This window comes from Equus quagga, chromosome 11 (genome assembly GCF_021613505.1).
Source record: "Equus quagga isolate Etosha38 chromosome 11, UCLA_HA_Equagga_1.0, whole genome shotgun sequence".
NCBI classification, from domain to species: Eukaryota; Metazoa; Chordata; class Mammalia; order Perissodactyla; family Equidae; genus Equus; species Equus quagga.
In genome coordinates, this window is record NC_060277.1 from 65,541,739 (window position 1) to 65,567,237 (window position 25,499).

Here is a 25,499-nt window from a genome sequence, read left to right on the forward strand (position 1 = left end):
TCTTTGTCTGTGGTAATAATTGTGTTATAAAATAATTGTATTATTAAACTCTTGCAAGTTGAAAATTATCGGCCCTATTTTTTAAAAAATATTTTTAGGGGGCTGGCCCAGTTGTGCAGCGGTTAAGTTTGCGCATTCTACTTCAGTGGCCCAGGGTTCCCCAGTTCGGATCCCAGTTGCAGACCTATGCACTGCTTGTCAAGCCATGCTGTGGCAGGTGTCCCACATATAAAGCAGAGGAAGATGGGCATGATGTCAGCTCAGGGCCAGTCTTCCTCAGCGAAAAGAAGAGCATTGGCAGCAGATGTTAGCTCAGGGCTAATCTTCCTCAAAAAAAAATTTTTAGAATGTTTTAAAATATGGTGGTTTTGTGACCCTTAAATGAATCTTAGAAATATACATTCTGCTCACTGTTACTCAGTTGCATTTCTTTTGCTTTGTCCTCTTGAACAAAATACTTTATATACCAGTTATTCTTCACTCTCACTTGATGCTTTTACTCTAAAAGTGAGACTGACAGGGGAAAGTAAACATTTCAACCTTAATGATTAGCTCACAGCAAAAATAGGTGAAGCAGAAAGAGTTTGATGTTTATATTTTCAGTTGTTTGCAAATGTTAAGTATAAATATCATTGGATTAGTGTAAGATCAAGGCAGTAAGGATTTATTAAATCCTTAGTTACAGCCTGGAAATGCAAAGATTGGGGTGCCATGGGGAAATAGGAAGCGTTAGCGTGGCCCTGGTCCTCAGGGACCTGATCTTGAAGCCAGAAGATGGAACCAAATATATGGTTAGTTCGTTGGTGACATGGTACCGGTCTAAGTGATGCTCTGAATCAGGGAGGGGCAAAGTCCACAGTAGGCTGAGAGCGTCACGGAAGGTTTCACAATGTGGATGTTGTGAAAGGAGTAAGGGAGCATTCCAGGGCCACATTTTACGGACAGAAATTAGCAGGTGAGCAATACATTGAAAGTGGTATTTTAGGAAAATTATTTTGCCAGGGTATTCAGAAAGTATTGGAATGGGGCAGATATGATTCACAGTAACTAGTTATGCCTAGATGCTCAGGGTCAATGAACAGAATGAGTTCTTTCCTTTTTTTCCTCCATCTCTCCACCCGCCTCTCCCTCTCCTTTACTCCTTCCTTCCTTCCTATACTTCTTATACTGGCACTTCTAGGCTCTTCTCCAAAAATGTTAGAAAGTACTCTTTTATTCCCTGCCTGAGACAACTCAGAGAGGGAGGGAGGGAATTCAAGATTTAATGCTGACTCCCTCGTTACCTCAACTGTTCTTCTTTAGGATTACCTTATTCTACTTATCCATAGAAACATAAAATCTGATTTAAAAAAAACAAATTTTTCTAAACCCTGTAAGAATTTATAATAGTAGCAAATTAACTGTAGCATGTAGAATGAGAGGGGATAATGATTCCATTGATGGTCCTTTCAAAATGGAGAGTGAGGACAATATTTTCCAGAAGGAAAATACCTAACAAACTGCTCTGTGGTGGCACCTGCCCGTCCTGGGCTAGTCTTAACCTCATCTCTCACAAACCCAGCCCCTGCCTCCCTCGGGGTGGAGCGGCAGTAGGCAAGCCTCTGAGCTCAGAAAGCTGCTTACAAATCCCTGACGTTGTCTCTGACCATTAGGCAGAAACCTAGTCTCCCAAACCGACAGCTCTTTAGAAATCCCCAATTAAAAGGTGAAGTGATAACAGAGATCTTGACATTGAAGGATGAAGCAGGAAAAATAAAAAGGAGACACAATAATGGGTATTCATAATCACGCTGTCACTGAGTCATTTAGAAAAGATGAAAGTATATTTGGGATCCTATTTCAGAATTTAGAAATATTTTCATTAAAGGGATTAAAAATGTAAAAATTAAGGTAGAAAGATGGATGTTTCGCTTATCTTACTATGGAACTTCATTTCTCAAAGTTGTCAGATGAATGTGGTAAATTGAGTTATCTGCCACTCTGACCCTCTGCTTCTCTAAGGTTACCTAAGCCTCGTTGCCTTTGATTATAGTCGTCTTTTAGCTGTTCTGAACCTTGTATGTCCTTTTAGGTGGAGGAACCGCAAACTAGATAGCCGTGGAGTAAGGTCTCAGTGCTGGAGTTCACTGCAGCAGCGTCTCAGCTTCTACCTGCTGGCATTCTGCTTCACCACCTCCTTCCTCTGACCATATTATTACGTGTTTCGTTTATATTTAACTATAACCTCTGGTTACTTTTTAAGCAGTGTTTATATAGATCCAGCTCTTCCCCAGTGAATATAAAGGCCTTGTGAGTTGAAGAAAACTGATCCTAGAGAATTATTCAAAAAGCTGATTTCGTAGTTATGCCCTAGAATCGGTACATTCAGTCTTACATCACAAACTTAGCATCTTTGCCGTATGGCAATAAATGATAACCCAGAAGCACTATAAAATAGACCATTAGCTTTCATGTGTATACCCCAGTTTCCTCCCAAAAAAGTAGTCTTTCCACTGATTTTGAGCTCCCAGACAATAGCAAGCTCTAGGCATTTTTTTTTTTTTGAGACATAATTCACATACCCTAAAGTTCACTGTTTTAAAGTATGCAATTCATTGGTTTTTAATATATTCACAAAGTTGTGCAACCATTACCACTGTCTAATTCCACAACATTTTCATCACCCCAGAAAGAAACTTCGTTCCCATTGGCAGTCACTCCCGCTGTCCTCCCCAGGCCCTGCCTGCACTGATTACCGCAGGTCTCCATGTCCTTATGACTCTAGGCCTTTTGTCAGTGAACTAGTTGAGCGAAATAAAATAGGCTCTCAAATGTTTGTTGAAACAAATATATAAAGTGATTGATAAACTATTTCATCACCTTCCATATACTCTACTTAATAATAGTTTTAAATACTTCATGAAGTGGTATATTTTATTTAATCGTCATTTAAATAGAAACTTAAGTTGATTAGGATATAAAATGTCTGAAGCATTCCATCTAGTGGAGGTTTTATAGTCATTTATCCAGCCAGTCATTGAATATAAATATTCAGTTTCATCTCCCCACCTCCCACTTTCTTCCTGGTGCCTTTTATTTGCTGTGATTGGGGGGCCATCTACTTAGAATTAGTTTATTTACAATACATCTATTTATAAGTTTTCGAGATAAAATTCTCATCCATTTTCTTACTGGTACTTCTTTAGAAGTTTGAGATCTCAGTGTTTGAACGATAGATATGGTTTGGACATTACATTCTATCCTAGCAACTTGGTTTCCATAGATCTTTGTAAAACTCTACTTGTTTTGAAAGTTTAACTGCTAAACCCAGTGGAAAAATCCTGGTGTTTAAAGTGAAGTGCAAACCATGTCCATCTTGTTGCCTCTTGTCGTCAGGCTAACCCCCCTGGTGTGCTGGCCCTTTTGGATGAAGAGTGCTGGTTCCCTAAAGCCACAGATAAAACCTTTGTTGAAAAACTGGTTCAAGAGCAAGGTTCCCACTCCAAGTTTCAGAAGCCTCGGCAACTGAAAGACAAAGCTGACTTCTGCATTATCCATTATGCAGGGAAGGTAAGAGTTGAACAACCCAATTAAAAGCACTGTTTGAAATATTGCTGGATCTGTTGAAGGTTGTAACAAATGTGCTGATAAACATTTGTAAACCCTTAATTATAGTGTGCAGTACAAATGCTCTGCCTTTGAGACAACCCACTATTTGGATTGCTCTGTGAAGATTTTGGTTAAGGCTTACAGCGTTTTTTCCTTTTGTCCTTGTTTTTGTTTTTCCATCTCACCGTGTTTGCCTCTGGTATGGGCCAGGTGGACTACAAAGCAGATGAGTGGCTGATGAAGAACATGGATCCTCTGAACGACAACGTGGCCACCCTCCTGCACCAGTCGTCGGACAGATTTGTTGCGGAGCTTTGGAAGGATGGTAAGAGTGTGCTGACGTTTGTAATGAGCTTGGCCGGAATCTTTTACAGTTAAGGCTTATGTATGGTTCTTTTACATATATTTATGTGTATATATTTTACTTTAAAACTCATTCTGTCCCTAGAGCAGGGCTGCCGTCATTTCGAATTTACCCATTTTAAGAATACTTGGAGAACAAGACGTCTGCCTTATTGGTCAGATGCTAGGAGAGTGTGGGAACATTCTAGGCCCAGAGCCATAAAGAACTACACATGTGTTTCAAGCCACTCTGGTCCCAATTTAGTTAAAATCCAAGGGTATTGGGACATGAAACCCGAGAAGCCCTGTGCATTTTCTCTGTGTTGTGTACACAGGTCAGCTGAGCTGCGTCCTCCACCACTGCCGGCCCCCTCAACACACAAAGTGGCTGGGGAATAATTCAGACACCTTGCGTGTAGATCAGATGTCTTTATTTCCATCAGTCCATGGTTCTTTTGTTACATGAATATTAGGTGAAGATTTGGTGATTTTATCAGACTAGAGGTTTTACTAGTACCAGAAAAACAAAACATCTATGTCGATATATGCATAGTGGGAACCAGCATCTTCTATAGCTTGGCTCTCGCTACTGCATTTCGTCCTGGTTCTGTCCCACCTCTTTGCTTGGCCTCAGGCCCTGCAAGACCTTAGCCCTGGATCTGCCCCTGCCCAGGCCTTGACCCTGAGGCCACAACTACTCAGTAACCTGCCTCACTTATGCTTTTTCTCAAGCATCTCAAGACCTTGTCATCTAACTGTCTTCTCAGAGGTAAAGAGAAAGAAACACAGAAAGCAGTTAAGAAGGGGTTAAGGCAGTTGGAGCAAAAGGAGATAGAGAAGAATGAACACAGAAAACGTTAGTAGGGGAAAGATGACAGTATCAAAGATAATCTAGTCAAGATTGTGTACATCAACTCAAGCAAGTGTGAGGGAGCCATGCATGAGTCCTGGGAAGAGATCGTGTGCCTGAGACTGAATAAAAGGAGGGATTTGGGGAACAGCTTAGGTTCCCAGTAAGTTTAACGGAAGCTTTTAATCTTTGCACCTTTAGATGAAATTCTTCTGCTGGCTGCTGAGTTGCAATGACCCGGGCAGTCGAGGGTTGCTGCATGAGGAAAGAGAAGAGAAGTAGGACCCTGATGTGGAATTTGCAGTACCTTAATAGATGAGGGCCTCTTGAGCCTGTTGCTGGGAAATGTTAGAATGGGATATGAAAAATGGGAATGAGAGCCCGAAAAACGACTGAGCTCCGGTTGTCACAGGGTCCACAGTGCTAGAAAGACCAGCGCTGCTGAGTTGGAAATGTGCATGGGAAATGTCACAGAAAGAAGAGAAAGGAGTAATGCTGCCAATCTTAAATACTTGCATTCTATTAGGAATCAATTCAGTTGTGACTATATCGGGAACGATGTAGGTTACAGAGTGACACCATGCTCACTCCCGTCTCCTGGCCTCTTCTGAGATCTTAGAGCAAAGGCAAGGGAGTGAGATATGTAGACGAACTGTTGAGTGCCAAAGATGTCTGCGATGAATGCCATGAGAATGGTACAAAATCAGTTTTTAGTGATGTACAACGGAGGGAGGGACTGCTTTTTTCCTGAGGTGCTAAGGTAAAATGTCATGAGGAGGAGGCAATTTTCCTTGTCCTTGAAGGATAATAATTTGTTGAATAAAGAAATAAAGTTAACATTCACTGAGCACTTACTAAGTGCCAGGCAGTTTTTCAGCACTAATTCATGAGTCTTCACGATGTGATCATTCCTTAAACATTTAAGGCTGAGTAGTTTTACATGAACTGACTCATCTAGGGATGGGTAGTATTTTTAGAAGTGAAGTTGGCATGGGAGAAGAAGGGGTGAGAGTCGAGCACGTTGAATGATCATGGTGTGGGAGTGGAAAGTCACAGCTCAGGATCAGTGTCTCATTGGGCTTTACAGTAGGGCTGGGGCAGAAAGGGAGCCAGCAGGAAACGAGGCTGGGTGACAGGTGGAGACCAGACCACAGAGAACCCCGATGGCCAGTCTCAGGTGGCTTTGACTTTATTGAATAAATGACATCAATAGGTTTGTGAGCCAAGGAAGTAACACAGTGTGAACTTGGAGAAGTAAAGCAGGCAGTGGTTTGTTGGATGGTTGGTTTGGGGTAAAAAAACTTAGAAGCAGGATTCAGGTGCTTCCTGAATTCAGGTGACTGAGGATGAAAGCAGGGGGCATGGAAGGAATGCCTAGGAAAAAAGGCACAGAGGAAACCAGCATTTTTACTATTAAAGCCTTAAAAACTGATTTTCTCTCTTGATTTTGAATAAGAAGAGAAACAGATATTTGGGGACTAATGACAGTATAATAAAAGAAATTAGGTTCTCGGCTTACATACTGGTTCTGACGTTGTGAATCACTTTTGACTCTTATTTTTTAATATCTTTATCAAAAAATGATATTGTGGGAAACACCTATTGAGCACCTGCCTCATTCATATAATACCACATGTCTAACCATATGTTTACCCTGGTTATAATCAGTGAGGTAGATTTGGGAGCAATGAAAGACATGTCCACTGCCTCCAAGAGCTTGTCTTGTTGAAAACTCAGGATATACACAGATGCAATAATAGGACCAAGCGAGCCTCCATCTTAGCTCCCAGCTTCCTCAGCTTCCTCCTTCCTTTCCCCTTTAACTCCACATCTCACCATCCCCAGCATCAGAAAGCCTTTGGCAGCAGTGGGTCAGAAGTTTTAGGAACATAAGATTTGGTGGGCAAAGGTGGAGGTGGGGGCTGCAACACTCAGTGCAATTCCATTTCATAGATCATGTATCTTATAGGTAGGACCACGCCTGGACCATTTATTCATTTCCATTGAATAAATACAGAGAAGTTATTTCTTTGATTATAGAAACTTGGAGAGGAAACACTTGCCGCCCTGCAGAGCTCCTTCAGTCCTGGCCCGAGCCCTGTGCGTCTGTGCTGAGCCCAAGCTCGGGCCTCCCGGGCTGTACGGCTTGCACAGCCCTGTTGTGGCCCTGGCCTCTGTAGAGAAGACAGCTTGGGAGCGTGTTTGGCCACTTTCTGTCACAACAGGCTAAGAGCAATCTTATCTACCCCAAGTTTGGTTGAGCTCTGCCAGCATCTGCTCTGGAATAACCCCACATGTGTGCCCTCCTGATGATGTTACTCTTAGCAGGAGGTCCTGTCAGCCGTCAGCTTAGGTGGACAGTTACTCAGTTTAGTCTGAGAGACAGGCTCTCAGCGGTCACTCACTGGCAGGGGAGGGGCAGGTGGGGCAGCAGGACCACGTTTGCCCAATTTTGAGAACTGTGTTTCGTATATACAGTCAGTGGCAGGCACAGAAGTTTGAAGAGGTTTCTAAAGTGGAGAATTCATCACTGCCCACTCTGCATGTAGAGATCTCTTGGCATAAGGGGAGCTTTTCCCCTAGGAAAAGAAAATAGCCCTAGAAAAACGCAATAATTTTTCTCTCTTTATAGCCACATAAATGCAAAGGCAGAAAGTGACAAGTTGACTGTAATGTATGAATATATGATGTATGAATATAGTTTGCCTGTGAAGGTGCAATACCTGGAGTATAAAACATTTTGTGTTAAAATAGACTTTGCGTTAGGGTTTTATGGAGTTTTCTCAAGGCCAAACCAGAAGAAATAAGACTTATTGGTGGCAGCCCTGCCCTAGAGATTCATAGGGCCCTACTTTTTGCTAAAAGATGTTTTGAGATCTCTCTACCAGCTGCACAGGATTTCTTGCCACTTCTTGGGGCTAATATATGGAAAAAACTAAAGATTGCATTTTCGTATAAATGTGCTTCCTAGGATGTTTTCATGAGTAATGGTATGATCAATAAGTATCATCTTACTTATGATTTGAAGTTATTTTAACATTTTGCTACAACAGAACTTGAATTTTGTTTTCCTTAATGGTACTTACCTGTTAGTAATTTGTATTTGAGGCAAATTATATTTCCAAAGTCTATTGGAAGTAAAATTACACAGCAGTGTGAATTTTTTACAGTAAAAGCCACTAATATTTACATTTACCAGAATGCTCTAACTTACTGCAGTCTTGTCCTAATTTGCTAATTGCAAGATAATTTTATGAAAGACAACTCAAATAGTACAGTATTACTCTTCAGTCTCATCCTGCATTTCCATGGGGATAATCATTTAATTTTGATGTGATACACTGCTCACATCTGTGTTCTTTTGATTCAGGTTAAATTTATTTTATAAAGAATTTTGTCCAAATGTGCAAATTCTCTAAACAGTAAAGTTTGCATGGGATCTGCCCGGGACTAGCTACTTTTTGTAGCCCAATTTTCAAAGTTTACTTGTGATGTCAAATGTCTCTCACACTAACTGAAGTGTTTGTGTATTTGCTCTTCTATCCTCCTGTTTTTGCTGTTTCTCTGCTTTAGAGATTCAGAATATTCAGAGAGCTTCTTTCTATGACAGTGTTTCTGGTCTTCATGAGCCACCAGGTGAATGTATAAAGCCTGTAGGTCTTCCAAAAACAGAAGGGTTTTAAGCCCACAGGAAGAACTTACGGGGGGCTGGCAGGGGGGTCGGGAGGGCAGGGTAGACTGGGGAGTGGGGCTGGTTTCTGGGTTTCTGTTTTTGTTTTGCTCATAGACCTGCATGAACCTTTCATTTCATGCTCAGTTTTATTATTCTTCAAGGCAACTGTTTGAGTGCATCAACAATTCAACTGCTACTGCCTACACATTGCTTCTTATTTTATGCATAGCACCTACAGCACTGCATATTAAAAGGTATGTCACTACCTTTTCCAGTAGTGCCATTTTGATACACAGTCCTCTCAGGGAATTGTTGGGAATTGATCTGCTAAATAACGTCTGCTTTGTCTTTCAACTACCTTTAAATTTTCAACTCTAAGGAATTCCAAGGAGAAATTTTTTTTTTGTCATTAACATTTTGTGAACAAATAGCTACATATTTATCTTACATGTGTTGGTCTCATCATTATATCTTTTGTTTGTAATTTATGTGCATATCTGCCTACATGGCTTTTTCTTTTGAACTGAAGACTGAAATTATCTACAAGTGTTGATATATGCAACTGAGACTAAGATAGAGTGGAGTGTTGAAATTTGTACATTGAACCTGAGATTCAGCTCCAAACATTTGGGCCTTGTGGTCTGAATCCTTAGCCCTGTTTAAAATACAGCCTAACCATGGCCTAGAGGCCCCCAAAAGCCCAATATAATGAAGATCACCCAGCCTTCCAATTATTTAGTGAAATTCAAAGATAAAGTCGAACTCATAAAATTTCCTTTATAATTTTTGGAACACAATAATGCTGAGACCCAAATCCATCTCAAAAGTTTTTTGAAAATATGTTAAAGGAACATTCCCATTTTAATCCAAGATCCCTAACATCATTTCTATCTCACATACTCTGAAGAAGCAGACTGCAAGCATTGGGGTGGGAAGAGGGAGGGCATGGATTATGCCAAAGATTATTCCGTGAGCTGGAATGAATATTCCACAGAAGAACTCCAAAAGAAGAAATCTTCGAACTCAGTCGCCTTTGGCCTTGGGGAGCACTAACAAAGTTGAGAAAGTGGAGAGAAAAAGAAAGAGCTAGGAGGTGGCTTTGAGCTTATGGTCTGCCTGGGACTTGTGCTTCTCTAAAAGATTAGTGATTGATCTTTTGGACTTTCTCCCAAAGTAGAGTGCCCTCTTTAATTAATTCCCTTTAACTCTTGGATTTCTAATCTTTTAAGAGAGTTCCAGACTGAGCTCTTTGAGAGTAGCGACAGTGCCTGTTTTTGTCTGCTGTCAATTTCCTCAGCCCCTGGCACAACGTAGGCACACCGTAAATAAGTCATTGAGTGAGGGCATTGATGGTGGGTGGACATTCCTCACCCAGTTTTCAGGTGCAGCAGCTTCGCCTAACACTCCAGCTGTGGCCTTTCCCTCTCCTACAGCGTGGGTGCTCTTTCCTGCGGCACCATGATCTTGGGGGTGTATGGACCACGTGTTTTTCTGTACCAGCAGAATCAAGTACAGAGCCACTCCTAGATGACATCATTCCAACAGGGAGTAAGCTCATTCACCTCGCCGTATTCTCATGTTGGCACTGAAAATGTGCCCGTTCCTGTCTCTCTTAGTGAGATGTCCTTTGGTTGAGTTACTCAGCTAAACCAAGTGTCAGGGGTCTCAATCTCTCCTTTTCCTTAGAGGACTTTCCATCCACCGTGGGTAAATACGGTCTTTGAAGTGTGTGTAGTATTACTACAGCACAATGTTTGTCTCTTCAACGTGTGTTTCTTGATTCAAACCCCGGGGAGGAGTAACAGCTTTTATATGAAAGTGGGGGCTTTAGTATTTTCAGTGATTTCTCAGAAGACAGTAGATGAAGCAGTTTCTAGGGATCCAAATTGAGATTGCGTTCAACATGCTAACATGTAGTGCATCTCTAAATGAGATAACACAAAGTTAATGGACGTTTTGCTTCTAGGTATGTTTATAATATCAGTAAAATAGCATTATGAAGAGCATGCAGGCTTTCGAGGATAAACATGAGAGATGAGGTAACGGTAAAGAGAGGTTTCCAAAAGCATCAAAGGAGAAGTGCGGAAGAAAAAAGAATAGATTTCCTAGAGGCAGAATAAGGAGGTCATACAAGTTTCTGCTATAAACCAAAGGACTGTTTTCTTCCAAAAATGTATTTTGAAAGTTTAGACCTCTGAGATAAACTAGTAACGGAAGATGCAAGCACAGTGAGCCAGCAAAGAGGGACTGTAACCTCAACGTTAGAGGCAGAGTCTTTAGACTTTTATAAAAGAGTCTGTGATAATAGGGGCTGTCTGTGGCTTTAGTCCTGGTCCAGACTGTGTGGAGGGACAGTTGTGTGTAATTGGCCCTACAATAGTTTAAACCTGCAGTCTCCCTCCCAGAGCAGCACCATTTAGCTTCTTTCAACTTGCACAACTGCTGGATGGCAGCTGACAGACCTGGAAGGGACCGCCAGAGAAAATGTGAGAAGTACGTGGAGCAAGTTGTAATTGTTGATAAAGCCCCCCACCCCCTGTTCAGTCTTTCATAGAAGTAGCACTTGAAACGTAGCAGCCATTAACCTGAGCCTGAGAGTCACTAAGGAGAGGTTGGTTACGCTGTAGGAGGGCTTCCCCATTTGTCACAAGCTCTTTGGGGTCACCCCTCGTCTCCCAAAAGCCACTGAATTCTTATCCACCTTCTTGTCATAATTTAGGGGAAAACTTTTTACCTTAGTCATGCTTCAAATGTAGAAACGATGATGCTTTGATTTTGGAAACTCTGAATGAGTCTTTTTTGGTTTCGGTAAGTTTCACTGGAGGCGGCTCTTAGAATCAACTAGCGTGACTGCTGCTTGGCAGTCTAACACGTGGCACCCCTTCAGTCTCCTTATAGGTTATGTCCAGCGGTAGTGATCTCTGTTTTTAGTGCCACTTTAGAATCTATGGTTTAGGTCTGACACAGTGTATGTGCTTTGTTAAACTGTCATCATTTTCAGTGGATGAAGGTTTTTGTTGTTGCTGCAGTATATTCCACTCCTTCGTGTATTTTTATCTTGAGTCTTAACAAGAGTTGGGAGCTCCAGGAGGAGCAGATTTTGGGTCCTGCAGCTGGAGTTCCTGAGGTCGCGTGGAGACAAGACACTTAGTTCTCAGGGTCATGGAGAGTATCAGACAAGGCACCGTGAGCCTGCAGGTGGGCAGCGCCCAAATCCATGATGTCTGGCGCTGGTCTTCCCGTGGCCACCTCCACAGCTGCTCTAGTTGCTGTTGCCCCCTTGTTGCTGCTGCTGCTGTAATTATGAAAAACAAAAAACCAATAAGTGTTTACTTCCTTGACTGTTACTTAATTCAAGTCCACTTTTATTCATAATGCCCCAAAGCCAAGCTGATAGGCAGTCATTCTGTGCTGCCCATGTCAGCATGGATTAAACACACGGGCCCTGCCGAGGGGACAGCAGGGGCAGGAGTGCAGGAGAAACTGCAGGGGTGACTGGGCTTCCCATTTGCCCACATGACTTCGGCTTCTGCAGGGGGTGGACACGTGAGGGAGAGAAAGGAGACAAATTCGAGTTCAGCTTAACACTAGTGCTTAGGAGAAGAAAGATTGCTTTCTCCTTAAATCACATGCTACCTGTCAATGTCTGGATTTCCTGGGATTTTTCTAAAACTTTACAAATACTCTAGAACAATGAACAGGTTGGTTCTACTAACCAGTTATGTAACTGTTATAAATTTGACATTACTGTGTAACAGGGATATTATGGAGATATACTATTTGATGTTAGGATTTCTTCTAGGAATTCAGCAGTTAAATATTTCTGAATCATTTTTAACCATTAGTAACGTTTTAGTGCACCTTAGAGTCGCGCTGTCTTCGTTTATTTGAGTATTAAGGATCCGCTGCGTGCCCAGCGCAGCCCCGGGTCCTGGAGGCCTTCTGTGGGAGTGTGTGATGTAGTTCCTAATGATCCGGTCTGGATACTAAAATTAACATTAAAATAAGTCTCTCCCCCATTTTTGGTTTCCAGACATATTAACTAGAGTGAGTTTCCAAAGAGCTCACTTAAATACTTCAAATTAAATTTGTAGCACTAGTATTTTGGCCCATGCACAGATCTAAAGAACATAAAAATCTCACATACCTCTCCTTTCCTGAGATCATCCCCTAGAAGAAGGGCCAGTTAAGCATTCTGGCACTAGATGATACCATTCTTTATATAAAACTGTGGATGGCAGTTTTATGAGATAGATGATTACATGTTACATTTTTTTCTCTTAAGCTGTGAGTGTGCCCTTAGAGATTACAAGTTTGTGGAGCTCATCTAATTTCTGACTGTCCAAGTAAGTCTTATAGATTAATAAATTGTTAGTGTAAAATACTTTGAATTCTTTTCAGGCTACTGGGCAACCAAATAGTGAATTACTGTGCCTACCAGCCACCCTACCCAGGCTTTTCTGACGCCTCTGAGAGAACAGTGTGTAGCAGGAGGATAGACAAGCCATTTCCCACCCTGGAACCAGGGGCTGTAGACACTTTGAGGTGTTAGCGATGTTAGGTCTTAGAAGGAGGAGTGCTGCTCATTTAAGGAGCTGCTAGAATCTTGCCTGCATTTTCTGCCTTTCTCCAATTCCTGCTATAATCGTTCTCAACAAGAAAATCTTTTTTTTAAAGAGAGGTTTTTCTAGGTCTTGATTTTTGAGTGAAAGCACATATTATTAGTGTGATCCAAATCATTTAATGAAGTTCCCAAAGTGTTTCTCTCTTACCCACAAGATAATTTGGCTCACTGGTAAAAGCTAACCCTGAGTTTAAACTTTTGAATAAAAAGAAGAACTGAAAGTCTAAAGCATGAATTTTTTAAAAACCTAAATATTTAGCTTTGGCTTTTTTAAGTTTAGCATATTAAAAGTAAATTTGAAAATCAGGTTCCGTATTGTTTTAAAAAGCAGTCCTTTTTTGGGACTTATTGTTAGACACCGCCGTCCTGTCGTGTGCCCTTGCAGGCTGAAAAACTTGAAACCAATGTGGCTGAATCCCCGCAAAGTAAACCCAGTGCTCCTTCTCTTTTGTTGTGGGGTGACTTGTTCTTGTGGTTAATTTCGTGTTCATTCAGCAGATGTTTATTAAATAGCTGCTGTGTGCCGGGGACCATGCTCAGGCCAACATTGGGAGGTGGGGAAAGGCGGAAGAAATCATCTGAGCTGGTGATCCCAGAGACACCAGGGCTTGCCTCTCAGGGCCCTGCGTGTTAGATGCTGGAGAAACGTCCCCGGGGAAGCCCAGTCCAGTGGGAATACACACAGGACAGAGTGGAAGTGTTGTCCCAGGGATCTGGCTTGGGTGATTTGAGGCCTTGAGGAGGGAGTGGCCTATTTAGACTGGAGGTAGGATGGAAACCAGAGCCCAAGAAGAGGTAGTTGGGTAAAGGAATAAAGATTTAAAAGCCATTAAGAATTTGTCAAGATGGCTGGAAGAGGGTGTGCATTCCAGGCAGAGAGAAAAGGATGGAGATTTGAAGGCCTTGTGTCTTTGAGAAAATGCAGCTGGTTTGTACAATGGGACCTCAGGTGTGTGTAGGAAAGTGAGGTACCTTCATTGAGCACTTGAGTGTTTTCCAGGCACCTCACAATTCTGTAAGGTAGCTCCATTTCATGGAGGAAGAAACTGAAGCTTGGAGAAGTGGAGTAACTTGACCCGGGATCACACAGCTCATGAGTGGCAAGTGTCTCTGACTCTGGATTGAGTTCTTCGTCACGGCGCTGTTCTGCTGGGCTAAGTTATTTGGACCATATGTTACAAGCTTTAGAAGAAACTGAAGGGTTTTAAATATAGGAATAGATAACTTGTTTAGTTTTATCTTTTAGAAATAGCTGTTAATCATTACACTGGGACCAGAGAAATAAATGGAAAGAACAGTGTGGCGGCAGGGGGAGGGGATGGAATGGGAGAGTGAGGCTGGAGGAAGGGACCGTTTAGGGGGTTATTGCAGAATCCAGGTGACAAGTTAGAGCCCAGACTAGGGCAGTACAGAGGACAGAGGGGATGATTGAAGACATGTGGAAGCCTGGCTTGACCAGTTTTAGTGAGCAGCTGGGTGTGAAAGAGGAATCGAGGCCGAGCCCTGGTTTCTGGCTTGAGTAACCAGTGGTCACGTCTGCAGAGGGCATAGAGGAGGAGGAACAGGATAGAGGGTGGGGTAGAGAATGTGCTCCAGTTTAGGATCTTGCCCTTCTGTACTTTTGGCCACTTCTCCTCGTCTTCCTTACCTAGCTCTTCCTCCTCTCCCCAGCTCCTTGGGGCTTGGTCCCCGGCCCTCATCTCTTTTCATGAACCCTTTAGGTGGCTCATCCAGTCCCATAACTTTAAATACTACCCGTTAAGTCAACAACTCCAAAATTTACCTTTCTAGTTCAGACCTCTCTTAGCACCAGACTAGAATGTTCACCTGTTCACGTGACATATCATCTCCACCTCAGTGTCTCACAGGCACCCCATACTTACAAGAGTTTGGATCCTGTCTTCTTACCCACAAAACACACTTCTCTCCCCATCTTCCCAGTGGCACCACCAGCCATTCAAGTGTTCATACCAAAATCCTAGGAGTTATTCTTGACATGTCCCTCTGCCTTATTTTCTGTATCAAGTTAATCATTAAAGCAAGTTGATTCTCCCAGCAAAATATGTCTGGAATCTTCTTTCTCTATCCATCTCCTTTATAATCTCCCAAGTTCAGGCTGCCATCATCTCTCTTAGAGCCTGAAATACTAAATCAGTCACCTATCTGCTCTCCCCGATCCCTTGTCCAATCCATTCTACATGTAGCAGCATCATGAGGGTCTGTCATCTCCTTACTCATAATGCTTCACTGGCACTAACTTCTGTCACTTATTCCTGCCCCTGGTCCTTCACATATGCCATTCTCAGTCTGGAATGGTCTTCTCTCCACTGGCTCATTCTTATCCTTTGGGCATTAAATGTAATTTCTCCAGAGAGATCTCTAACCACCCATCTTTCTCATAGCATTTTGTTCTTTCAATGCATTTCTCACTATTTGTAGTTGTAAATGTATTTGGTTTTTACTTCATTTATTTGCTAACATATATGTATCAAGCATGTTATGCCAGACATCATGCTAGGTTCAAGGGATGTAGTGTGGAGTAAAAGCAGACATAATAGGCACTTAGCGAGAATTTGTGGAAGGCAGAGGCACGTTTGTGACTTGTGGGTGGAGAGGAGAATATAGGTGTTTGGTGACTAGTGCTGGGTAGTCAGGTATAGCTAGTTAAAGTCATCAGTGAGATCACTCAGGATGAGAATATGGCTTGGGAAAAGCAGAAAGTCAAGTAATGTCTGCCTGGACTTGTATCTTGCTTTATTCTAGAGAGGATTTCAGGTGAGTTGAATTTGGACCCCTAGTGAGGGCCATGATGTATAGGAAAAGCAGAAGAGAAGTCATCAAGGAGAGTGGAAGCTAGAAAGGTAGATGGAGGTCCGGGAGAAGGTGGGGTTCATAAAAGAAGGCAGGAGTGGAGAGCTTTCAGAATGCTGCCGTGATGGTCAACAGGTAAATGTGCCAGGGTCAAGTGAGATACGCACTGGATGGCATCTGCTATGAGCAGTTACCTGTCATTGCCTGAGTAGTATCAGGCAGGGGGAGAAGGGCAGCCTAGAAGCCAGTTGGCTACACGGTGGGAAATTAGTGAGAAAGGATAAGGAGTGGCAAATGTGTGGACTACTCTAGAAAGGAGGTTGGCTCCGAGGAGACAGAGGAGACGGAGAAGTGGGCAGACGCAGGATGAAGGGAAGTTCATTGTTTCGTGGTGCATGCGGGGCGGGGTTTGGTGCTGTTTTCTGCTGGAGTAAGTGAAGGGGGACAGGTTGAAGGCACAGGAAGGAAGGGCGGTCTCTCAGATGGATGGCAGCTGGACTCTAGAGCACAAGGAGAAGGAGAACTTTGACCTAAACCCTTGAGTCTGGTGGCTTCGCTTAGGAGAAATCCTAGTGTAGGTTCATGCATGAGCCTGGAAAGTCATCCGATTTTAGCCACCCTTCCCCCAGCTTCCACTCAAGGCCTGCATACCTTAACAGTTACCTTACTTCCTGGGTCACGGTTTCCTCTTCTGTAAAAACCTCCCTGGAAATTGAGAATTGAATGAGATCTTGCTGATAAAGCACTTCGCACAGTGCCAGGTCCCCACGTGCTTTCTGTCCTGGGGAACAAATGAAAGAAATAGAGGTAGCTCTTAGAGTTGAAGAGGGCCTTAATAGGGGTAGTTCAACTGATATTTTGATTGTTTTCAAAATATTTCAGTAATGTGTTTCATTTCATTTAACTTTTTTTTTTTAAATGAGAGCATCTTAGGCACCAGATGTTTTGCTGGTGGCTGGTGCACTGTGCTGGACTCCTGTTTGCAATCCTGTCGTTAGCAGTGTTAGGTCTGTGTGGAGAACAGACAGTGTCAGCTCCTTTGATAAGATTGTAAGGGCTGAGAAGTTTCACCATCGCTAAACTGAGCTTGGGCACTGATTCTTTGCGGGAGACTTCTGCCTATTTTGTGTTCTTGCCCTTTAACAAGTGTTATTCATGCTTTGAGCAGAGAAGCTGAACTGATTTAATCTAATCTTCCTGCGTTTGTTCCTGAAAGTTGAGTGACTTTTCTTATTGAAAACCTAATGACTAATAAGAGATGGCTCTGGTCCCTAATCCGTGAGCACATTCATTCAGTGGATTTGCTTTGTACAATCCTGTGTTTTTATAAGCCATTTCCTATTTTGAGACTTGACACAGTATCAGTTTGTGTATCAATAATGCCAGCCAATGATCTTTCATTTACCAAATAATTGTATATGTAACAGGCAAAATGTTATCAGATGCAGTGAATTCCTGAAACTAGCGCAGCGGGAGGCATCTGCTGGTCTGTGGTATGAAGCTGTCAAGCACTCCAGTACCTGCCATAGAGTGTGTGGCTGTTAGCTCCACGGCTTGTGCGGTGTCTAGATATGCTGACTGCCTTACCTCCACGGCATCTCTGTCATTTGCCCCACGAAGCTTGTGCTGCTGCGCTGTCACTTTGTCTTCTCTTTCCCGCTGAAGACCTAGGTTTGGCTTATTTCCTTTTCTTTTTTATTTCCACCAGTGGACCGTATTGTGGGTCTGGATCAAGTCACTGGTATGACTGAGACAGCTTTTGGCTCTGCATATAAAACCAAAAAGGGCATGTTTCGTACTGTTGGGCAACTTTACAAAGAATCTCTCACCAAGTTGATGGCAACTCTCCGAAACACCAATCCTAACTTCGTTCGCTGCATCATTCCAAATCACGAGAAGCGGGTATGTGTTAAGCAAAACATAGGCTGGTATTTAAAATCGGTCTAGGTCAGGTTACAAAGATTAAAGTGTAAAACTATCATTTGCTTGATTAGGCTGGAAAACTGGATCCGCATCTCGTGCTAGATCAGCTCCGCTGTAATGGTGTCCTGGAAGGGATCAGAATCTGTCGCCAGGGGTTCCCCAACCGGATAGTTTTCCAGGAATTCAGACAGAGGTATGGCTAACTTTTACCTTTTTTATGCTGTATGTATCAAAGCTTATCTGGATGTGAATCAAGCAATGAGATAACAAGGAAAAATTTTTCCTTGTTCCCTCCATAGTTTCAGTTTTCGAACAGAGCAATGCTGTTTTGGATGTCACCCTGATACTGTCTGATGTTCTAAATAGAGGCCTCTGAGCATTGCTCCTCCAGCCTTGTATGTTATCTAATAAATGTCTGCAAATTGACAGTGACTTAACACTCTAAGAGCCAGATTCTCCTTGCATCTTAAGGATGTGAACATTTTGTGGAAATAAAGAAAAACAAAAGGTTTTTAAAAACACTGTTCTTGATTCTTCTCTGCCACAACTTCTTAAACCTAGTCTTTGACCTGGAAGAATTCACCTCATTTTTATTTTGCTGCTTCTTTTAAGAAACAGAAACTAGATCTGCAGAAAATCAGAAAATCACTTGGTCATTTCCTTCCTCTTAATTTGACATCATTACCTATCATATTACTGCTTTCTAGAGCAAGCAAAACTCATAGTAGGTAAATAGTTTCACAAATTTTTACAAAGGGTTTTTTGGCTGCTTTTCTTACAGATATGAGATCCTAACTCCAAATGCTATTCCTAAAGGTTTTATGGATGGCAAACAGGCTTGTGAACGAATGGTAAGCTTTTCTTGATTTTTCTGATTTGTGGACTATTGATAGAATCTTTCCTGTAGCAAAAATAGTAAACAGACTTTTTCTCTCTTAGATCCGTGCTTTAGAACTGGACCCAAACTTGTATAGAATTGGACAAAGCAAGATATTTTTCAGAGCTGGAGTTTTGGCACACTTAGAGGAAGAAAGAGATTTAAAAATTACCGATATCATTATCTTCTTCCAGGCTGTTTGCAGAGGTTACCTAGCCAGAAAGTAAGTGGGTAATCATGAATTAAATGCTTACTAAGTATGTGCTTATGCGTGTGCTTGTGCAGAGCATTGAATTTCATACTAGAAATATAAGACTCTGTGAGACATACGGTCCCTGTCTATGGAAATTGTATTCTAGTGGGAGAGGTGGCCAAGTAAGCAGATAAACATTCTAAATAAGAAGATGTTGCAATAAGGTAATAAACGAGGGGCCGAGATAGACAATAAAGGGGTTGGGGTGCTGCTTCAGCGTGGGTCGTCAGGGAACTGAGGCTGAAACCTGAAGAATTAGAAGCTGCTAGCCCTATGAAAAGGGAAAGAGAAGCTTTCCAGTGAAGGAACCGTAGCAGCAGTTCTGGAAGGAGTATGGTGTCATTTGAGAAGGTGAAATAGTACAGTGCATCTGGAGCATGGCGAGTGAGCAGGAGCAAGGTGGGAGAAGAGGCTTGAGCAGTGGGCACTTGTAGGTGTTGGAAGTGCAGTAGAACAACATTGAGGGGTGATTTATACTTTCAGGGTCACCTGCTGCCTTGTGCAGAATGGATTGGAGGTGGGCAATAGTGGAATTGGGTGGGCCAGTTGGGAAGCTGTTGCCATGACTCAGTAGAAGATGGCAGTACCCAAGTGGCAGGACCCACAGTGCTGATGGAGCTTGAGAGAATGGGTGCTGGATTTGAGACCGGACAAAAAGGACTTAGAACAGGTTTGGATCTAGAGATAATAATGGTGTTTTCTTTACTTCTTCCTATAGAAGACGTAGGCTTTGGAAGTGAGAGAAGTAGAGAGAGATGAATAATGGCCATCCAGACAGTTTTGACAAACAGTGTGAACGCTTGCCCTGAAGGTTAACGTTCTGCAATCGTGTCCTCTAGACTTGGGTGGGAGAGCTGTGGTCATGCGCAGTCTGCTTGCCCAGACATCAGTCAAGAAGGTTGCAGACTGAATGAGGTGGAAGCAATGTTTGTGTCTTTGCCCATTAAATGAATACTGAGTAAAAAGGGTAGCAAGGAAAGTTGAAGAATGGATGACATCCTCAGTGATTCATATTAGGAAACATTTAGCAAGAAGGAGCAAAAGACTTGGGTTTTTATGTCTTATTGCTTAAAGCATGTTGAAATAATAAAGTGAAGCTGCTATAACAAACACCATTGTCACCATATCCATCAGACCACAGAGTGCCTGAGGGAGCATAAAGAGTGAGCACAGCCGTGTGCCTTCCTAACTTCCCAGAGATAGTAAAAATTTTACAACTGCCAGAAACCTACAAGGTCAGAAGTGCACGAAATGAAGTATATAAATTTGTGAGGGTGTGCAGCTTTTTTAGTGATGTCTAAACCCTGCAGATTTTTCATCAAGACTGATAACCAAACCCAAAGATATTACACTCACGTTTTCTCATCTTAAGGACTTCAAACTAACACAGCTGTGTAATCTGCTCTATGAGTCACCCTGGCTATGCCATTTGGGGCCCCTTCACCTCAGTATTTTCATCACACTTTGTATATGGTGGGATGGGACTTAAAAGTAGGGTACATCAATAAAAGAAGACATCCTATTCAAAAGAACCGGATTATAACACGGAAAAAAGGCAGAGGAGTGCTTACAATAGTCCAAAAGATAGAGATCTCTGTGGAAATCCATGACCTTGTGCTTGAAGCGCCCTGGAAGACATTGGGATGCGCATAAAAAGAGGTAAGAAACAGAAGTGACTTTAAACACTTGTGCCTCCTAGACACTTGAAGACAGGATGGTGTGCTTCCGATGCGGGTCACTGAAGTGCCCAGTGAAGGCAGCCAGGATGTGCCTGATGCATAATAGGGACTCAGGAAATATCAGTTGATTTATAATCAGTTGACTGTTGTGAGGAAAGAAGACCAGCTGCCTCGTTCAACTAAACAGAGTTACTGGCATGTTCTTGACTCATCGTTCTGACAGCCTTATCTCCCAGCGGGCCAAGGATGCAACTAGAGCAACGGTTTTTAATGAGAAGATTGGGAGAATTTTTACAGCATTCTTGAAAGAGGTTGTAAGAATTGGAAGGCAGCTTCTTTACAGTTTCAAAAGCATATTTGAAACTGTTGCATTTGTAGTAGAAACTATTAAAATTAACACTTGCCAAACTTTCTTGCCTGGTAGGAATAAATTAGAAGGAAGAAGGCTTGGTAGGAAGCAAAAATAAAGCCAGTTACAAAGCAGTGGGCTCCAGGAAATTTCTAACCAGCAAGCAGGAATTAGTTGGCGAGACGGAAGTTCTAGGATTCCTGCAAGGAAGTGTATAGTCAAAGAAGCAGAAGGGTGAAAAACAGTCATTTGTGTTCTAAAACTACCTCTTTCAGGTCTTTTCTTAAGACACTACCACATGAATTCTGATACCAGTCTTTGCTGGAATGAAGGAATATCTATCTATCTATCTAAGGAATAAAATATCTATATTTTTACTATCTTTTCCATCTCCTTCAGTTGCTTCTCTTTCCCAAGAGAATCACATGGGTACTCCTGCAAACAGTTACAAAAGATCAAGAGAAATGATCTCAGAGATGGAAGTGCCCAGGTGTTCATTCATTCATTCACTCAGCAAACATTTTGGGGAGGGCTTGAGTGTATTGTTCACTTGATTGTATACTGGCACCACAAAAATAACTGCTCCTAAGGAGCTCAGAGTCTAGTTGGGAATATTGCCGCCTAAGTAGATAATTAGAGTGGAGCATAAGTCCAATGACAGAGAGATACAAAGGAGACTCCAAGGTCATTCTGGAGGATTTCATTGTTCTGAAATCCAGGGGATCAGAATGTTCCAATAGTGGGTGGTCCACAGAGGTGTGCGATAGAGAAGGCAAAATGGATTTGGCTGAGGAAAAAGCTGCTAACTTCAGAGTCCACGGAACCCTTTATCAATATCTAAAATGCAGTTTCAGTAGTGATAAGGTAGGAACCAGATTGCTAGACATCAGGGAGTGAGGTAATGGGAACATTTGCTGTGGATCCTGAAAGTGTGGTAGTGAGTAGAAAAAGATAAATTGTATACTAAAAGGAATGGTAGGTCAGTGAACTTTGGGTTTTGGGGTCATTTTGGGCAAGAGAGGTGGTAAGGATTTCAGAAAAGGAGCCCTGTTCCTGAAGGAGAGTGAGAAATTGAAAATATTAGAGTAAAGATATTCAGGAAGTGGGCCTTGAGCCACGTGGAGGGACTGAGAAGGCAGCATGGTGTAGTGGGAAAAGCCCAGACACGGTAATGAGGAGACCAGGGTTCACGAAGTATCTCCATGTCCTGGAGGAAAGTCTCTTGGCTTCTCTGAGCTGTCATCTGTAAACGAGAGGCATTGACATGATCATCTCCAGGCCTGTTCCAGCTTCAGAGTGCTGCACAGTGTTAGGCAAAGTGGGGGGAGGGAGGAGAAAGATTAACTTAGAAACGGGGAGGAATGCTGCTTCTGTGACAGATCAAAGCTACTAAAGGAGCCATAACGAACACCAGCAAAGAGAAGATGAAGCACCTTCTTTCACACTGAAAGCAGGAGGTTTATTCCTACCCGAGCGTGCATGCACTTACATGCACATGGGTAAACGGCAGGAGAATGTTTAGGGCAGCACCTCCGAAGAAAGTATGGGTATCTGTGACAGATGCTTGAGGTCGGCTGAGCAGGCCCAGGAGCTGGTGTGGACTCAAGCAGGCAGTCCCACTTCCTCGAGCATTTGTCCCGAGCACTTGATGGGTGTCTGCCTTCAGAAAGTCTTCTTATGACAACAGCTATTAAAACATGTTTTTCTTTAAATAGTAAGTTTTTCTTACTGTTTTTCAGGGCCTTTGCCAAGAAGCAGCAACAACTCAGTGCCTTAAAGGTCTTGCAGCGGAACTGTGCTGCGTATCTGAAGCTACGGCACTGGCAGTGGTGGCGAGTCTTCACCAAGGTGGGCTTCCTGTGCTTCCTCGGGAATAGCGCTGTGGATCGGTGAGAAGCCACAGGAAGGAGACGTGAAGGTAAACTGTTTGATTTTGTCATAGGTGAAGCCACTCCTACAAGTCACTCGCCAAGAGGAAGAACTTCAGGCCAAAGATGAAGAGCTGTTGAAGGTGAAGGAGAAGCAGACAAAGGTGGAAGGGGAGCTCGAGGAGATGGAGAGGAAGCACCAGCAGGTACGTGCGCTGGCTTCGTAAAGTCTCACCTGGTCCTGAATCAGTGTGAGCGCTCCCGTTGACAGGGACTCACACGTTTAATTATGAAGAAATGAGCATACTTACCACATCATCAATTTTATGTGTATGTTTCACTCGTTTCCAAAGCATAGACGTTTGAGAATAGAGGTGGCAGATACATTAGGCCACGCGTTTGCTTTTATGTGAACTAAAGTCAATCTTCCCTCTTGCATTTTTGCCTTTGTCATCCTTTGGACACGCAGGTGACCATTTTTGCTATCAGGCACGTGTTTAACAGCTGTTTTCGATCACACTCCCAATATTATCACCTTCTTGTGACTGCTCATGAGGAAAACAGAAAAAAAGAAGGATGAGATAGTACAAGGCCACGACCTGCCTCTTCTCCAGCAGCAGGGGTCCTGAATCAGTGTCCCTTTCCTAGGCGGTTCTGCTTCCTAGGCAAAGCAGAGGCTCAGGAAGTATTTGTTTAGGAGAAAAATAGAGTTGTAGTGGTCAAAGCCAAAAATATTAACAATAAAGGCTAAGAATATCACTTGATACCGGACAACTTTGGTGTCACCGTGAACTTTATAACCTTTGAATATTTTCCCTCTCCTATTTTTCTGTCTCTTTGTAAATTACCTTAATAGAGGCATGGGAGTTCTTAAAATAGCAGGAATTAATATGTGTTATTCAGGATGACTTGAGACAACAGAAACAACCAAAATGTTTTCATCTAGCTTATTTTGCTCTAGCTGAAGACATATTTGAAAGTGTTGCCAGGGATGTTATGTCTTTAACTCTCAGTTTCTTCGGTGATGTGCACTGACTGTTGAAATCACGGTGACTCTATCTTGTGGATACACTGAGGGCAATTCCCAGTACTAGACACTTTATTATGATTGCAGCTTTTAGAGGAGAAGAATATCCTTGCAGAGCAACTACAAGCAGAGACTGAGCTCTTTGCTGAAGCAGAAGAGATGAGAGCAAGACTTGCTGCTAAAAAGCAGGAATTAGAAGAGATTCTCCATGACTTGGAGTCTAGAGTTGAAGAAGAAGAAGAAAGAAACCAAATTCTCCAAAATGAAAAGAAAAAAATGCAAGCACATATTCAGGTATCCATGATAGTTTTTATTTAAAAGTATATTTTGGGGGGCCAGCCCGGTGGCGTAGTGGTTAAGTGCGCACGTTCCTCTTTAGCAGCCTGGGGTTCGCTGGTTTGGATCCCGGGTGCAGACATGGCACCGCCTGGCACGCCATGCTGTGGTAGGCATCCCACATACAAAGTAGAGGAAGATGGGCACGGATGTTAGCCCAGGGCCAGTCTTCCTCAGCGAAAAGAGGAGGATTGGCAGCAGTTAGCTCAGGGCTAATCTTCCTCAAAAAAAAAATTATATGTTGGATTTTCCAAGTAGATCTGTTGAAGACATAGAAGCTATGGGTTTGGATTCTTGTGTTCATTGAGGAACAAAAGGAATCTAAGTTATAAGTACTTACCCTTAAAAGATGACCATCATTCGAAGCACACATGTAATAGATTTTCTTCGAACATGTGTTTGTTATTTTGAATAGGAATCTTTTTTATGTTCTGATGTGGCATTTTACAGTATGCAAAGTGATTCAAAGTAGAATCACATCCCAGGATCTGTGGCACTCTGTAAGGGACCTAATTTGTTCTTTGTGTTGTCATTATAATTCTGCTCCATTCATTAGATAGGCATCTACTAGGTGGTTTGGTTCATAAGAAATGCTCAGCACTGACACAGGAGGTGGCCAGGAATCAGAACGGAACACTCAGCCCTTCCTGGTAGTCACTTTCTTATTGAGATACAAGCTGTCCTCACATGAAGCACGGCTGTTTACGTGGTTGCATACACAGACACATGAAACTGATGGTGGTTATTCGGTCTGTACCCCAGGACACCTCCTTTTCCCCTTGTCTCCCAGCCACAGCCTATCTAACGTGCTCTTGAGTGCTCAGGGCTTCTGTATCTGCCACCATTGCTTTATACCACTACCAAACTTCCTTTCTTCCATGTCTCTCCCTTAATTTTTTCTCACCCGATAGCTTATCCTTGCAAAGCACAGACAGTTCAGATATTTCTTAAAACCACAAAAGATGTCATATTATTTCCTTGGAAAACACCCCATATGATAAATCATCCGGACACTTTCCATTCTTCCACACAAACAGCTTTCCAGTATCCTGTAACAGGTTAGCAGGGTAGGTTTGCAGATGGGTTTACGAAAGCTGTAAAAAGTGCGCTGTAATCCAGCAGTTCTAGTTCTAGGACTTTTTTCTAAGCATAGATCCATGGAAGCCATTTAATTATCTCACAATAGGGGATTGTTAAACCATGGTAATACTATACAATTACAAACAAAAAGCTACTTATTTTCATGGGTATTCAGAATATATTAATAAAGACAGTTGCAAAAGAGTATACACAATAAGA

At 42.5% G+C, this 25,499-nt stretch overlaps 1 protein-coding gene across 3 annotated transcripts in view; it reads left to right on the plus strand.

Annotated features, from left to right (window-relative positions):
* MYH10 (myosin heavy chain 10) overlaps window positions 1-25,499 on the plus strand; it is a 144,952-nt gene that overhangs the window by 85,983 nt on the left and 33,470 nt on the right. For all 3 annotated transcript variants that reach the window (XM_046675209.1, XM_046675210.1, XM_046675208.1), the window contains exons 14-22: window positions 3,376-3,549; window positions 3,799-3,913; window positions 17,597-17,790; window positions 17,883-18,004; window positions 18,593-18,662; window positions 18,751-18,911; window positions 22,709-22,817; window positions 22,912-23,043; window positions 23,952-24,158. In XM_046675209.1, coding sequence (XP_046531165.1) covers window positions 3,376-3,549; window positions 3,799-3,913; window positions 17,597-17,790; window positions 17,883-18,004; window positions 18,593-18,662; window positions 18,751-18,911; window positions 22,709-22,817; window positions 22,912-23,043; window positions 23,952-24,158 — 1,284 coding nt within the window. The remainder of the gene's footprint in view (window positions 1-3,375; window positions 3,550-3,798; window positions 3,914-17,596; window positions 17,791-17,882; window positions 18,005-18,592; window positions 18,663-18,750; window positions 18,912-22,708; window positions 22,818-22,911; window positions 23,044-23,951; window positions 24,159-25,499) is intronic.